A 17,111-nucleotide genomic window follows, 5' to 3' on the forward strand; every position below is an offset into this window, starting at 1 on the left:
GATGGTATAAATTGCTTATAACCGATCACATCAGTAGTAGACAATATAGCGGTCGCATCACAAACCTACAATTTAGATGAGCATGAACAAAGCATGAGGATAAGAAGACGTACATTTCGGAAAATAGACTAATCAGCTAGCCAACTGGACTGTGCAAAAACATCTTATCTTATCGTCTTTTTGAGAGCACCCTGAGCCTAAGGCAAAAGATAACAAAGGCGTAGCTAATATAAGATGGTCCATACATACTGGTGTATCTACATTCATCGTACTAAAAAGGTTTAGGCCAAAAGACCAAGAGGGCAGTTAGCAGCACAGAGATCAACTATAGGGAATATCTACATCAATTTCATGAGCAGTTGCACGACGGTGTGGCTTCACGACGGGGTAAGCAGATCCATGACAGAGAGGTTGGTCTTCAGAGCCTCGAATGATTCAATAGCATCGACATGAAATGCCGGCCACCTTCCAAAGAAACCGTCAGACGACACACGAACATGAAACATGCATTTCATGCCAAGCAAGCCTAAAAGTTTAGGAGGGGTTTTCCTGAGCATCAAGGCCGCCACATGAACATTGCGAATAGCAGGGTCATGACGCATGTTATTGCGAATGACCTGGCCAGCAGATCGACCGACAATCTGTTGCCCTTTCGATCCAAACAATTCAAACTCGGCTTCTCCACTTCGTTCTTTTGCAAGGACAAATAATGTGTACCTGGTCATTAGCAAACAAACTATAAGAGAAGCAAAACAAATACTATGAACCAATGCAAATACAAGCTTGTTTTACCCTATTGTTGCACTGGTACATGAACAACTATGGCGCCCACATGTATATACATCAGGCTGAGTGAGTGATGTCGCAGCTGGCATGGACATATAGTGGCAGGATGTACAGAAGGTGGCCCACCATTTTTTCAAATGCGAAACCCTTGTAATTATCACATTGCACCGAAACGTACCTGCCTATGATGCAAAGGAAGGCGGTGTATTAGCCGCATTCTTGCAAATGCATAAATCATAAACACTATATAGACAGACAGTTAATACTATCAGGGACTACATTGTTACCTCCTTGTTATATAGATTAATGTTCATGAGGTGGGTTAATAATGCTGTAGGAAGGACATCAGCATGTTGGGCCTGGAGGATAATGCTAGACGGCGCAGGAAGGCGCTCAATTGCTGGGAACGAGGGTGGGAGCCTGACAATCAAAGACGACATAGTACATAAGTATAAATCAGAAAGAAGAAATGTCATATGAATAGCCCAACACTCCTTACCTGCTCCTAAATATATTTATATCTGGTATGTCATGGTTGACATACCATTTGCAGGCACATCCTGTAGACAATTCTTTAGATCCTAGCTTATGGCAAACGTCACAATCGTCAAACACACAAAGACAATAAGAAAGAAGTACACCAATTCATCAGTCTGTTGCTAAGCGAACCTTCATTAACAAAAACGGTGGCGCCAACAGAGATAACTACAGCTGGTTCTGTTTGGCCCATGAAATGAACACTTTCTCCGTTAAACCGAATAGCTCTTTCACCCCAGAGGGTTATCCCAAGCTCGTTGCCACTAAAATAATATGAGAACAGAAGGGTACCGATAGGATGAGCTGCTATGTAAAATGGCCAGTAGAAAATAAAACAATACATGAAGATAAGAAACCAGAACACATACTTATGATCAGATAGGAGTAAACGTCGCTTGAATACTTGTCTAAGTGTGTGAGGCACCTGAAGAGATTTGACAGGAGAGATTGCCGTGATGACTCCGATAAAATCTACATGAGCAAATGCGAACCAACTATTTAACAGACATCAATTTTTGCAGAATAATGGATTGTAGAACATAAGAAGAACCACTAGTGTAATTTCCATCACCTATGTAGTTCTGAGGAGTATCATTTGTAGGGGGCAGCTCGTTAATTGGAGTCAAATGGAACATCCACTCTGGGAACTCGTCGTTTAGGTGGAAACAGTTCTTTATGACTGTAAATTGTGTAAACTTGATCATCAATGGTGCGTCAACGGGGTTCAAAATGATTGGCCGAGGAAGCACGGCAAATCGAATAAATTCATACACCACACCCTCATGTAGCATGTCAATATGAGTGGCAAGAATATCCGTTGGGACAGTTGCATAACCATGGTTACCATACAAAAGTAACACATTATCCTAGACAGACAGTAGCGCCGAGCATTAGGAATATACTTCTAAATAGCTTTAATTCGTACCTGAGCATCCAGAAGAACCATGTGCACAACTTTGACAGGTCCATTCTCCAAACCACCACAGTAATGCCATAGGCGTGACAGAAGAACGCAGACAGATTGTTCGCCCCAGCCGGCGTGCAGATCGGACAGAGCAACACAAGCCATCTGACAAGAACGGCACCAAGATAACCGTTGTTAGATTCCAGATGCGAGAAGAATGAGGCAAAGAACATGTGGGTACTCTAGATCGATACAATCAAAATCAAAAAGATGTGCAAGGAGATTTTTGAAGGCACGCAGAAGCTTAGGAACACGTAATGGCACGTCGAGGAAAGCAATGACAAGGCCTGGACATTGGGAGTATAGGGTGGCACGCCATTACATCCGGAGAGGAGAATGGAAGAAAGAAGAAACTTACCAGAAGGATGAGAAGGCGAAACCCTAGAGGCGCCACCGACCGGAGGGGGAAAAACCAAGCTGGAAACCTGATGGAGCAGACGGGCATTATATGCAGACCGATATACAGGTGGGCCAAACCAGAAGCCCATGAGAGGGTTAAAGTTTCGTATGGTTCTCATGGAAAAAACAACAACGTAATAGCAAGCGGGTCGTGGATGCATCGGCCATGGTTTTATAATATCATGATGGAAAATCAAAAGAGAAAACAGATACTATCATATGGATGAATGCAGCTAGTTAACTTACTCAAACTAAAGAGGTAGGTCGAGAATTCAGACTCGGCAGTACATGAGAAGTTTATATAGCTCTGAACCTGGCCATGGTTCAGACCGATTACAGCCTTGCCTATATAGTGGTGCAATTGCTTGGAAGCAAAAGCTAATGCAAGGTACCTTGCATAAGCAGAGGTCCTCCAGGAGGGGTATGAACCAGAGGGGCTATGAGGATATACCAAACATGATACACATGATAACACAGAGCGCTTAATTTGCCTAATATTTATCAGGATAACCTGTTAACAGCAGAACCGAGCAAGACATAAGAAACCACCCACAAGGGAGCCAAGAGATAAAGCTTACACAAATTAAAATAAGAAAGACAACACGGGCATAGATTAGGTTCAACGATTCATAAACATCTGGAGTACAAAGTAGATCCACGATGATATGATCAGAGTGTATCAATCGCCTTTTGATTTACAAAGGTAATAATCCTGACACAAGTACTTCTGCCCTCCACACACAGATATCGCCATGACTGAAACTGAAACAACAGGGCAAAAAGTATTTCACAGGGCATGTCCAGCCACTCGCCTTCCCATTTCACCTCGGGCGCCGAGTCCAGGGCATGCACGGATGCATTGATCATGTATCTTGGACAGATGCAACGGACAAGTAATAAGCACAAGACATCATACATATGTAAACCTAGAAATGAAATTGTAGAGAGTGAGCCAAGCCATCCAAACCTGTCAAAAAGACGGTTTCTAGCCAGGTAGCATGACAGTTCGGATGGACAGCAACATGACTGATCGCAGTCATTGTCACCCAAAAGCAACCAAGTGATGTGGTGTTAAGTGCCTGCGAGCGGTAGCTCAAGCATGGGAATCGCTCGTACAAGCATACCGGCAAGGAACCGCCAATTTACAACGACACTACCCAAAAGTGTTGGATCTCCAAAAGTTGCGTTGCCTCCTGGAACAACAGCCAGAAAAATAGGAAACCATCGATGAGAACAGTCGGTGTAAACGCAGGTCACAAGACACCTAAAATGAAATCATGAAAAAGAATGCTCTATGCTTACCCAGGCGGTATTCCTACTTCTTTTCCCCCCGCTTGCTCGGGTTGCCTCGAGCATCAGCAGGCACAGACAGGTGAGGCCTGAAAACAGCAAGGCAAATTAAACCGTTTTGCAATGGAAGCAAAATGCCCGAACACAAGTAAAGAAACAGAGCTTACTTCTTTGCATCAGAAGCCTGATCAGGTACTGGTAGGGCAACTGTCTCGTTGGAACCAACAAGCAGGGGTGATCTCTCCTGCTTAGTGACAGACCTGCTGCCCTATGAGAGGAAAGATGTATACATAAATAAGTATAGATCGACAAGAGATATTTGCAAAGATAGATGATGGGGAAATTACCAAGCCGTCGCACTCTTCATCATCAAGAGGATTGTCAACTAGATCAGATATCACAGGGGCAGCCGAGACAGGCGTATTGTCCTTGAAAAGTCCCCATTGAGCCTTTGATTTAACCTCGGATGCCACACCGCTGTAAAAAATAGAGAAAATGTATGAAACACAAAGGTGCATCACCAGCTCAAAAGGAAAATGTTAAATTGAGTGTAACTGCACTGACCTAGCCACACATGGCTTCATCACAGAAGGCGGGGATGAAAAAGCAGAAAGCAGAGCCTGGCTCTTATCGAAAAGGGAAAAATTGATCAAATGACTGGGTAAAGCAAAGAAACAGAGCAAATAACCAATCGATAAGAGCAAACGCGATAAGAATGGAGTTGAACCTCAGGGGTGTTGACAACCAAAGGTCGGGGTGTGGAACTGCCAGGGGGTAGACTATTGGATGATGCACATGGCGTTGTTAAAGGAGGAGGACTCTCATTTGGCAAAGATCCTGAGCTAGTTGCTCCAGTTGTTACACTTGAAGCTCGATACGCTATTGTAGACTGTGGCTGCTTTCCTAGAGGCGTGTCAATCCTAAGCACCTGGAATGACAGCTCATCATCATCACTGGTGAAACACTTGCTTAATATGGAGACAACGAAACGGAATTTCCTTGAGATAACACCAGAGAGCTCTCGTGGTGTGACAGGGTCTCCGCGGGCAGAATGGACAATCTCTAGAAGCGGGGCAATAGGTGATCGCCCATGGAGTAGAAGACTTATCAGTGGTGCTCCAACCACCTCCCTTCCCACTCTGTCAAAGAAGACAAATTCAGCCTTGCCAGGCTCATTGACCTCTGCATCATCATCATCTCTTGCAACGTAACAAATCCGGTACCTTCAAGAAAAGGCAAAGATGTATCTCAATAAAAGAAACAAACCGAAACAAATAGCTCATATGGTAGTAGGCACGGTTCTCCAAACAGATAGTTACCTTGGTATTGCATCTATTCCAGCACAAGCTGGATCTGAGCATCTGTAGGCAGTACGATCTGGAAGGGAAGACTTGTGACAGGTAGTGCATGTAGAAAACCACCAACGTTGAGAAGGATTAAGTCTGCTGAGAATAGCCGTGCAAAAGAACCGGGCATCCTATAACCAAAGCAGGGAAATGTGTTGGATAAAAACAGTCGAAGAACAATCCATTCTCAACAGAAAGACCAGTATGGTAAATTAATTACCCGGTTATCGAACATATCCAGATTAGCCAGTTCTCGAACCATTTTTGTCTCTAAGTTAACATGCGCATCCACTTCAGCAGTTGTGTGTCCAGGTAAATTGATATGCTGAATAGCAGTGAAATTGTCATAGAGCCTACATGTCAACGACAAACAAGAATCATGTTCTGAAACATAGATGACCCACATCACTGGTCATTCGAAGTTGGTCAAGAAGATTGGGCGAGAAGTGATCAGTAGACGTGCATACAAACAAAGATTGGATGCAGAGGAAGGAACAAACTAAATCACCTGTTGCGGAAGTCACGGATATAAGGAAGGTCTTCATAGATGTACCATCGGCAGGCAGCACTGCTGCTCACACCCCGGTGACCTATATTAAAGGATGAGCCCACAATTATTTGTATGATACTGAGAAACCAAAGCAGGTACCAAATATGAGATGTGACAACCTAGCTAAGCAAAATCAAGTATCCTCACCATCATAAGTCTTGACCAATGTAGCAACAAGGATGACTATGACAGGGTCGGTGCTGCCGAGCTCCATCACCTCATCAGCTTCAAAATTCAGGGATGTTTCTCCCCATAGTATGACCGTGATCTGATGGCCCCTGCGTAAATTAAACCAATACGTGCTTAGGTACAGGGAACCATTTGCAATATGTACATGCTTCTGAAGACAAAGGAAACATCGGGATCATACATGAGATCTTTCAAATGAATAACTCGTTTAGTGGGAGGCTCAATCCGGCTTGCACTGACATACTGAACAGCCTCAGAAATTCCAGCAATCAATCCAATGACATCTAAGAAAGGAAAATAGGTTATTGAAGATCCCTGACTAAACATAGAAGACAGAAGCTGATCATTTGCAGAATCACCTGTAAAGCGCTAGGCATGTCTGCTGGCCTGGGGAGATGAGCTATCGGAGTAAGCGCATACGTACAAAAGGGGAACTCCGCCTCCATTCCAGTCCTCTCCACAAGCTCAGTGCGCTTTGTAAACTTTATCATTCAATGACCTTCCACCGGTCTAAAAACGTATTTCCTTGGGAACACCAGGAACTTTCGGATGTCATAGATCTTCCCCTCTTCAATACGATCGATAAAGCTATCAACGTTCTTCTGTGGGACTTCAGCGTACATGTGATTGCCCTATCAATCGAAGGAGCAGAGTATAAGTAACTATATAAACAAGGATATGTAAATTCCTGCGGACGACGACAACCATTAAAAAGGGGCGTGGACACTATACCTATGCATCCAAAAGGACCATATCTATATGCTTGATATGGCCGTGGTCAGTTCCACCACGATGCTGCCACAACCTAGAGACGTAAACACGAATGCACCAGATGGTGGTACCCTGGCGAAGCTGAGACAAAGGGCTAAACTCCATTTGTAAAAAGGAAACAGTAGTTTGAAAGGAGTGAGCATCAAGGAAAGCACATATGAAGCCGAAAAAACAGCAACGGAGGGTATCAAATGGCACACATTCACAAACTGCCAATGATGTAGAAAAGAACCTTGCATGAAAAAAAAATCATCTCCAAGATACAGCGATAGGGACAGACGGGATCACACGAGACATGTCCCAAGTCCTTGGATACAGGACAGGCACACTGAAAACACAACATCGAGCAGGACAAGAGAGCCTAAGGAAACGACCAAAAGCATATTCACACTTCAGGGAGTTTATCCGAAGCGTGGCAACAGAGTATCACGACGAGTAAGGCAACAATTTTAAATATGCACATGTAGTAGTGATTGCAGACATGCTAATCAGGTATAGTAGGAAAGCATAAAGTGTTACAAATAGTCCGAACAAAGGCAAAGGCATATGTAACCACCACATGATCAACGCGAGAATGATCAAAAGGAACCAGCCGAGGCATAAACCTCGGGATAGACGATATTTCGAGTCTCAGACGTGCACTTCTCGTCTTTATCTTCTATAAGAAACTTAAGGGATTTCCTAGAAGTGACGCGTGACACAGCAACATAAAGCTGCCCATGAGTAAACACATGCTGCTTCAGATATATCCCAACAGAAGATAAGGTCTGACCCTGACTTTTATTTATCGTCATTGCATAGCACAATCTAATAGGAAAGTGTCGTCGCTTCAAGATGAAAGGCCATTTGGATTTCTTCCATGTCAATTCTATTCTGGGTAAGTAGACAACGTTTCCTATATGAGAACCCGTCATAATAACAGCCTGAATCACACGATCAGCCAACTCTCTAACAACCAGGCGAGTCCCATTGCATAGGCCGTTGGCTTGACTCAAATTTCTAAGAAGCATGATAGGAACACCTGTTTTTAAGAATATTCTATGCTCAGGAAAATTATCATAGAAACCGCGTTCAAAACCTATGGAGGATAAATAACATTGCTTTCTTTCACAACATCAGTGGCTTCAAATATTGAGTCGTAGCTTAAGTACTCTCGACCACTCTGCGACACAAGAGACATCACATAAATATTAACCTTCTCAGCCACCTCATTGGTTGGGGTTAGAATAGCTCGCTCACGAAGGTACCCAGGTTTATCATAGTTTGCAAGAAAATCTATATAAATCGACGAAACTATGGCAGAAATGTTATCTCCAGCAGTATGAATCAAGAGGTCATCTGGTATTTTTATCCATGTGGTTTCAGATTCTCCTTCCCTATTGGTTGTTGGGAGTTTTCCGTTTCCAAGATCTAACACCCACTTACTAAAAAATGCCACATCTTGCTGTAACACAAGATTCGCACCAGGCATTGAGAGATGCATATTGATGGACAAACGCAGGACCAAAACAGATTTCCAAATAGGAGAATTTGTTATGGTTGAATCAACAATCTCTGGTCTAGACCCACCTTCAATAACAGGTAATATTTGTCTAAAGTCACCTCCTAAGACAACAATTTTTCCCCCAAATGGAACATCAGCAAGAAAAGGATCATCACAGGACAGAAGGTCACGCAAAGTTCGATCTAAGCACTCAAAGCATCTTCTGCTTGTCATAAGTGCTTCATCCCATCTGATCAAAGAGGTATCTCTTATAAGATTGGCTAAGTGCGTGCCTCTTTTGATATCACACAGGGTGGTCTGGTCTATTAAAATAGGTATTTTAAATCGAGAATGAGCAGTCCTACCACCCGCAAGTAACAAAGCCGCAACACCCGAAGATGCACCAGTCAAAACAATTTTTTTGTCCCCTGAGAAGAGAGATTATAGCATTCCACAGAAAAGTTTTCCTAGTCGCACTATACCTAGAAACGAAGAAAACACCAGAATTTTCTTGTAAAACATAGTCAACAATAGTCTGGTAAGCAGCTCGCTGATCAACATTAAGCATCCCATGCAAAACTATAGCTTCCTTTGCAAGTTTTTCAGAGTCATATGACAGTTCCTCATGGATCAACCTATTTTCGTAGAAAGTCATTTGACAGGATGTTTTAGGAGGGAGATTAAAGTCGCTTATCTGAGCCCCATTTTTTAACAAACACATCAGTCAGCTCCTCAAGCAACAGGTCTCTAAGTAGGTAAATTGGCATTTCATATTCAAGATTACCCATGGCTAGCCTAACACGATGTTTAATATCATCAGCAAGCGTAACCCAGTACCGCTCAAAGAACAATCTCTCATCCCTAACCCCACAATGAATAAGCATAGTAACAAACAACTGTCGAAGGCTTGGCCCAAAACCCCAGATGGACGCTTCATCAAATGCACGGTACCATTCTAGATCGTCACCCAGTAAACCTCTAGCTGCGCACGCCTCTTTGAAAGTACCGTAAACAACACCCTCAAAGGTTCTAAGGTCTTTCTAACTCGTTGCTCCTTTTACAATCATCCGCGAGTAATATAACTCGCGACCTGTTGGGTGAACATAGTAAATGCGGCCTATCTTTTAGCAGCCCTCTCTAACATGCCATGACCTATCAGCACTATCCCATGTAAATTTAGTAGGGAAATCACAGTACGTCAATCCTAAACCTTCCTCAAACTCTAAATTAGCTTTGAACTACTCAGTGAGCATTGTTTTTGTTAGGAAGCGAGAATCAGCTATTGGTTCTTGATTTGCTTGGGCACTGAAACTAACAAAGTTCATATTTGGCAAATGAGCAACCAAACGCTCAACAGAGGGAATCTTTCCGTGTATAATAAAACCATATATACGCCACAAACCACTATACTCGCATATATAACTACAGCTTCGATATTCTTTAATCTCATCCACTCCATCAGAGGCAGAAGCATGATCATCATTGCTCTCAGCATTGGCTCTTTCCAAAACCACTTTTGAAAAATCTGGGCCTTTCGTGACATACTTAAATAGATATTTCATAACTTGTGTTTTGGTACACCACTCAACATTGATGTGCCCTTGAAACTTTTTCAGTAAGGTCATATTATAAGGAACAACATGTCTATTGTCAAGATAGTGACCATTTTTAAACACACGGTGCCCGCTGTCACGACACCTATACAGAGCAAATCCATTTTCATCTATGGTTGTCATATCCTGAAAACTCTTAGGGAAATGCTTAGAGCAGACACCTTTTTTCATACAAACACACTTATCATTCATGTCGCCACATGGGTCATGCATCATAAACTCAGAAACTAATGAATAGCCCAGTGGGTCAACAAGAGTATCTGGGATCTCGGCACACACAAAGGAGTCAATGACATCTGCACTAACCTTTGAATGATCTCCCTTCAACCAGACAAGGATATGAGCATGTGGCAGTCCCCATTTCTAGAACTCAACGCTGTATAGAACTGAAAAGCAAAAACAATAGCAGGTCAAAAAAACAGAGAAACACATATGAACTAAGCAGAAAATCTCAGAGAGCAGACCGACTGAAAGGGCAAAAGATAGTACCAGCCTTTATAGAACCGTAGGCATGCCCTGACTTAATCTCATCTAGATATTCACCAAGTTTCATGCTAAAGACCCTAACAACAATGTCAGCCCTGTCACGTGGCTTTTGTCCAGGTTCTAACAGTAAGGCCTTAGCGATCTCAAGCCACTTTGGATTACATGTAAAAGTAATGAAAATATCAGGGGCACCATGCACTCGACAGATTGCAAGACCATCTTGGAAGTTCTCCTGAAAGGAACGTTTCCCACCAGTACGACTCGACGGGCAAATAGTTTTTTTCCCAATAGACCAGCAATTGACATAACCCTGGCCAACTACATCTGTAACACCCTGCATATGCTCAGATCAAAAATCATCCTGGTGCCTAAGCATGTACCAAAGTCGCTGCTCATCAATGCAAGCGTGACAGTCAACAACCATTTGTGAAGACAAAGACCCATAACATAAGTAAGGATTTAGCTGTTCCAGGCGATAATGACATGCATAGCTGTAATAGTCATGCATAGTAACTTTACCCCTGTTCTTTTCCCCGGCCCGCAATCCTTTATATGGAACATCAATTTGGAAACCTCTCTCACCATACAGGAACAACAGTGGATACTGCAATGGCATATAGGCTGCATGCAAAGAATTAATTTGCTGCAGCCCTTCAACCCTATCATGTATCATGATATCTCGAGAAGATGCGTCTAAAGTAAAATCACCAACAACCAGGGCCGCCAGCTCATTAGCCGTGGGCAGGTTATCCTGTGGACCATCACCTTCACCAAGCGTAATGATCCTAATAGCTATAGCTCAGCTTGATGATCCTCTAACCTCCCTTTAGCCATCCTAAACTTCTTAACCAAAGAATTGTTCTGGTCAAGCATATCCTTTAAACCCTCCACAATAGAACGATCTAACTGTCCTGAGGAAGTACCATCTACATTGACTGCATTCGTCCTATGATCCACTTCATTAGCAGTGTCATAAATATACATCTCAGCGAATTTAAGCGACTCATCTTTCGATGGCAAAAGAGAACCAATACGTTGATGGACCTGACCACAAATCTTGTAACGGTTAGGACCCCGTGTACCCTCTAACGAACGATCAATGGTCGCCCCCATAGATGTAAATGAAAACATGCAATTGTATTGTCGTATCTTAGTCAGGAATTGCTTGGAAACACGATCACCGTCATAAGATAACAAGCGATTCAACAAAGCGGGTGGTTCCTTGAAGGGTTTAACAACAACTTTTCCACCTTCGCAACAAAGGTTATAAATGACTTTACGTTGCACCCATGAAGAAGATGACTTGACCCTCTCCTTGAACCAAAAAGAGGCCTTACAATGCGGGCATTGATACTCGGGAGGACCATGGTAGGACCTGTCCTTATAGGACGCTACAGAAAATGCAATACTTAGAGGCCAGCCATCATAAGAGAAGGAGAAAGCACAATTATCAGGAACCTAACACCCAGTACCTTTGAGATTGTCAACAACCTCGGCAGGAAACCCGGTCCAATCAGCTAGCAACTCATTGGGTAACCCATCTATAAACCCAAGATCTACAGACGCGTTTGTTGTGAGAAACAACACCCGAAACATACCAACCAAACAAAATAAATATGCACCCAGGAACATGCAGACCAGCACCTATAACACCGTGGCGATGAAAGGTCCTAAGTAACTTACGCCTTTTTCGGTTTCTAGCCGACATGGCAGGAGTGAGCACGAGGAACCAGCCATCCACTGGGAAACCGACAGAGCCAACACAAGTGAACACGTGCATACCAAACAAAACATAAACAAACAACCACACAAGACAACATACTCTTTCTCTTACGAACACCCAGAGCACCACCAGCAGGAGCATGTAACACACGGCGACGACGAGCCATCACCAACAATGAGCAAACATGAATGCATGTACTGCATGTTGAGATAAAATAACAGCAAAGGCAGAAGATGTAAACACAGACAAATGCCAAAGAGGAGCAACCTAGACAGGATGATTAATCAAAGGACCCTCAATTAATGACAAAGATGAACTGTTTATTACAGAGATCCCTAATAGAACACTATAATAATTCTGACACAGACTACCCACACTCTCCTAACCAGCCCCTAGAACTCACGAACGGAACCATACAACTGCGAATACAACAGCTGGAGCTGAACACTCGCATTTACACCAGCGCCTGCAAGCACCACAACCGACTGCGCAACACCTTTATACGCTAGCATGCTCTCATAATTGTAATCCGCAATAACAAAGCCATAAACGCCCTGTAAAAACCAGACCGCCTGATAAGCAGCCTGATCGTATAAAGAGGAGCAGCCATCAAACGAACTGCCCCAGAAAAAATGTGTTTCTCACCATACTACATCTTCCCTAACAAGAACATCGATCTCAACCCCTCCAAGTAGAGAACCATCAGATGCCACCTCTCGAACATATGAATGGAACGACAGTCGACAGTAGCTCGCAACAGCCTCAAACAGAGGCACACAGGAAGAACGCAGGATAAAACATGCCTATAGTAATGACACATTAAGGAAAACCGAGAAAATACCGACGCACACCATACAAAGGGACAAACGCATGAGCATATATACTGAAGGAAATGAAAATTAATCTTATAACCAACACCAGGAAATCAATCTAGTTATAGCTTACCATGCGAAGCAACCAACAACACCACCACGTTACAGGGCCTATCAACACCGCCGGCTCAGAGAAATAACCTCTAGACCGAAACAACCTGCAAAACAGAGAGTAGAAGACAGGAAAACCATCAACAAAGGCAACACCCAAATCAAAGAGGAAACATAACAACATATATGAAAGTGAACCTAAAAAACACCTAGAAACACAATCCACCGAACCCATACCAAACACTCTTCCCAATCAGTGAGATGAGCCATACAACCTTCAACAGGACAAACACAAACAACAATGACATAAAAGCAAGGCAGGACCAAGCCATACCAACCCCAAATCAATGATATGAGCTATACAATCCTGAACAGGGCTAAACAGAAACAACAGTGAACTAAACAATCCTCAGCAAGGCTCAACATAAACAACAATGAATTCAAACAAGGCAGGACCAAGTCATATTAACCTAGCCAGACCACACTGCCCAACACAAGATCATGAAGATGCCATGCTTCTCCATTTTTTCAGAAGGCCATTGGACGAATCCACACAGCAGGTTGATCCACAAGGGACACATTGCAGCAGACAAACCCAAAAGGCACATGCCACCATGAACCTATGCCTAAACAAACCCAAAAGGCACATGCCAACATACATCCATGGCTTCATGAACACAACCCCACATACAAAACAACAAACTCTTTCGTGATCTAGCTAGACCTCGCCAATCCATGGACATGAAACAAACAAAAATCCCCTACAGAGGAACTAACCAAGGGACCTAGCAAAGCTAAAGATAAGTAAGCCTAAAGCAGATCTTCCCCCAACCCCCTGATAAGTAAAAGGGCAGGTACCTGACAAAATTCGAAAGGAAACAAAAGTTGGTAGAAAACCACCAACAAACAGATCCTATGAACCCAGACAAAGCCAAGCACCTAATGGAGTGGTAAAAAAACATCCATTCACCAGGAACCTATCCAGAGTAGCAAGATCCAAAAAAGCAGTAAAAGACACACACCTGTCACCTACCACCAGGCAAACAAGACAAATGCAAGAACAACTAAAATCCACTTAGAGACAAAGACATCCGCTGGATCGCCACAACAGCACACGAACACACCCGAATGACAGGCGTGACACAATGAGCCAACCAGCACACACACACATGTGCACAAGAGTCAAACCAGACACAAAAAAGGCCTATCAACAAAGAGAAAGGGAAAGTGCAATGGACCTGCAGATCCTTGTAGCAAGACGCGAAGACCAGCACGCAAACGAGGATGAGTAGGTTCGCTGACCAAGCAGGAGCAACTACAAAGAACATAGCAACCGTCAGAAACGTCAAAAGCCCATCTCGGCAGAAGAAGAACACATGGCTCGGGACAAAAGCAAAATTTACCCATAGGTCGAAGAACGGTGCAGCGGATCCAGGCCCAGCGAAGAGAACAGCGGATCTGCAACCAACACACACCCCAGATCCAAAACTGGTGATACACGATAGATCGAGCGGAGAAAAGAGGAGAGAACCGAGAGGAGAACCACCTTAGCCGGCGTGAGGGCAGCGCGCCGCCATCAGAGCCCGTCGGCGACCAACCTCGCAGATTGAAGAACGGTGCAGTGGACCCAGGCCCAGCGAAAAGGAGAACAACGGATCTGCAACCAACACACACCCCAGATCCAAAACCGGTCATACACGATAGATCGAGCGGAGAAAAGAGGAGAGAACCGAGAGGAGAACCACTTTAACCAGCGTCACCGCAGCGCGCCGCCATCGGAGCCCCTCAGCGACCAACCCTAGCCACGAGTCGCAGACTAGAGCGCAGGAGCATGGAGAGGAGTGAGCACCGAGTCGAAACGAAACGAAAGGAGGACAGGAGGAGAAGAGGCAGGCGACGACGCAGGATAAAGGAGACGACCCACCCACCAGATCCCACGCCGCTGAACAGTGCCGAACCGCTCGAACGAATCACAAACGGCCAACTTGACCGGCGGGGCACACCCTGTACCTGCCGACGAACGACAGCCGAGCACGTCGACGAGCCCCCCACCTCCGCGGCTCCCTCCCCCGACGCGTGAAGCACCCGCACCCACCCACACCCAAACATGCACCCAAAGAGAGGAGAGCCACCCACGTTGGCGCTTCTGGTCCCACCTGTAAACCAGAGGGGCGAACGGGAGGAGCACCACAACGCGGCTCCCTTCCCCCGATGCATGAAGCACCCGCACCCACCAACACCGAAACATGCACCCAACGAGAGGACAAGCACACTTCTAGCCCCACCTGTAGACGAGAGGGGCGAACGGGAGGAGCACCACACCGAATCATAATTGGAGCCAACGAACGGACAGGATCACGACACGTCAGCTTGGACCCATAGATCGGACGGTCAGCGTTCAGATCGATCTGGGAAGCCTCATATTCCGGCACAAATCAAGAATTGAGATTTTTCACCAGCACATTCATGGTTTTTAATGTTTGCATCTATGTATACCGAGAAATATACACACACACACACACACACACACACACACATAAACACTATTCTGATCACGGGATCAGAATAATATTCTGATCACAACCTGAACTTCCTGAGTAACGTGCCTGAACTTCCCTCTGTACGAACCCGACCTTCATGCTATCTTCGCAACTGTGCCCTCTACCATGACTTTTTCTGATCATTCGTGTTGTTTGTTATGTAAGTGTAATTTGTAAACAGTTTTTAGCAACTAAATGCCCGTTTAAAATAGGAATTCCGGTCATTGGCGGATTTGCTCTCGGGGTGGTGATGAACTTGTGTATGTAACAAGTTTAATGCATGTTGTGGATGTTGTCGAAGCTCTGGCATGATGGGAATTAGGTTTTGGTATGAGTTTGGTGCACAAACTCTTGTTATTTCAAACAAATTCGAAATCGCCCGTGTTCTTCATCCGCCTGAGCTGCAGCATGCGCTTCTGTTGATTTCTCATTTTTCTATAAAGTTTGCTGGCTGATTTGCGTACTTTAGTGAAATTCAAGGCTAACTAAGTCATCAATTTTAATCGGGAGGGTCCATATGGTTTGATTTCTATCGATTTGACGTTGGCACTCCCGCGGGTTATTGCACAGGTTATTTGTGCGATTTTGAAATTTGCCCTCTGGTCATTTTAGTTGTGGAATGGGAGTTGCCAGATCATTTTCAAGGCGGTGCGGACGTGTTGTAATCTTGTGCAGATGATTTTATGCTTCTGACGAATTCGTTCGTTCATTATTTCTAGATTATCTAATGGTCGTTGTACAAGCTGGACTTCTGCATTGTCATACCTAAACTTGTGCTTTTCCTTCGTTGGATCCTGTCGGGGCTGGGGCGGATCAGGATCGGGATCGGGGAAGATCAGGTGGATCCTGTGGGTCTGGCTAGGTTTGTGTGCTGGACTTCTGCATTGTCATACCTGAACTTCTTCTTTTCCTTCGTTGCAGGGTAATCCAGCAAGTCCTGTGTATTTCTTTCCTTTTTTCTGTCAGTTTTCATTCTTGCATTGTTTTGATTTTTTGACTAAGCCCAATGAGTGACCATGGAATTAATTGGCCGATGGATATGCATATATTTTTTTGTTTTTTCTAGTTTGTTTTCGTACTTCTAATAGTTTGTTGGACTTCACTTATGCCTCACGGAGTCACAAGAGAAGCACATATTTATATAAATTTACTGATTTATGAAGCTAATTATTGAACTTACCTTATTTCGAACATTTGATTAGTTAACTTACGCCTCGTGCATTTTTGTTTCTTCGACACCAAAAATTATTATTCATAAGGTGTTTATTTATTGGTTTTTATGTCACATCAATGAAACTTTTCATGAATGCAGGTCCATATTTTTGACATTGATATTCCAGGACAGATTACATTCCAGGAATCAAAAACCCTTACTAGATTTCTTCTGCAAATTTGTTGTAGCTAGTTTGTAAGTGTGGAGCTGGACCACAGACACATGCATCCTCTTTTACCTTAGTCTATGTTTTGGTATAGTTTTTTGATCATCCACTATCTTCAGTAGGATCTGGACC

The 17,111-nt window shown here is 43.9% G+C and overlaps 2 protein-coding genes across 2 annotated transcripts; both read right to left on the minus strand.

The window, feature by feature from the left end:
* Positions 1-377: 377 nt before the first annotated feature.
* LOC147979469 (replication protein A 70 kDa DNA-binding subunit A-like) lies at positions 378-2,392 on the minus strand. Its single transcript, XM_087516749.1, has 8 exons — positions 2,249-2,392; positions 1,895-2,189; positions 1,692-1,794; positions 1,456-1,586; positions 1,286-1,367; positions 1,074-1,206; positions 793-968; positions 378-717 (listed from the first exon to the last, which is right to left on the minus strand). Exons 1-8 carry the CDS (start codon positions 2,390-2,392, stop codon positions 378-380), a joined length of 1,404 nt encoding a protein of 467 aa, XP_087372875.1.
* Positions 2,393-10,251: 7,859 nt separating this feature from the next.
* LOC147979470 (uncharacterized) lies at positions 10,252-15,308 on the minus strand. Its single transcript, XM_087515221.1, has 6 exons — positions 15,071-15,308; positions 14,814-15,002; positions 14,464-14,525; positions 14,299-14,375; positions 13,083-13,167; positions 10,252-10,314 (listed from the first exon to the last, which is right to left on the minus strand). Exons 1-6 carry the CDS (start codon positions 15,306-15,308, stop codon positions 10,252-10,254), a joined length of 714 nt encoding a protein of 237 aa, XP_087371347.1.
* Between the last annotated feature and the right edge of the window lie 1,803 nt (positions 15,309-17,111).

The sequence above is a fragment of the Triticum urartu genome, chromosome 3A (assembly GCF_056163025.1).
Source record: "Triticum urartu cultivar PI428250 chromosome 3A, HENAU_Tu73, whole genome shotgun sequence".
NCBI lineage: Eukaryota > Viridiplantae > Streptophyta > Magnoliopsida > Poales > Poaceae > Triticum > Triticum urartu.

What these genes read in the sequence shown, in the direction of transcription:
- LOC147979470 (XM_087515221.1), bottom strand. Translation starts at nt 15,308, where the DNA reads ATGTTTCGGTGTTGGTGGGTGCGGGTGCTTCATGCATCGGGGGAAGGG. An exon ending in GCGGCGCGCTGCGGTGACGC is followed by an intron (nt 14,526 to 14,813) that starts TGGTTAAAGTGG and finishes GGGTGTGTGTTG; the next exon opens with GTTGCAGATCCGCTGTTCTC. An exon ending in GTTGTTGGTTGCTTCGCATG is followed by an intron (nt 10,315 to 13,082) that starts GTAAGCTATAAC and finishes TTTGCTTTTCAG; the next exon opens with TTCTATACAGCGTTGAGTTC.
- LOC147979469 (XM_087516749.1), bottom strand. Translation starts at nt 2,392, where the DNA reads ATGGCTTGTGTTGCTCTGTCCGATCTGCACGCCGGCTGGGGCGAACAA. An exon ending in ATAAATATATTTAGGAGCAG is followed by an intron (nt 1,207 to 1,285) that starts GTAAGGAGTGTT and finishes TTTGATTGTCAG; the next exon opens with GCTCCCACCCTCGTTCCCAG. An exon ending in TTAATCTATATAACAAGGAG is followed by an intron (nt 969 to 1,073) that starts GTAACAATGTAG and finishes TTTGCATCATAG; the next exon opens with GCAGGTACGTTTCGGTGCAA.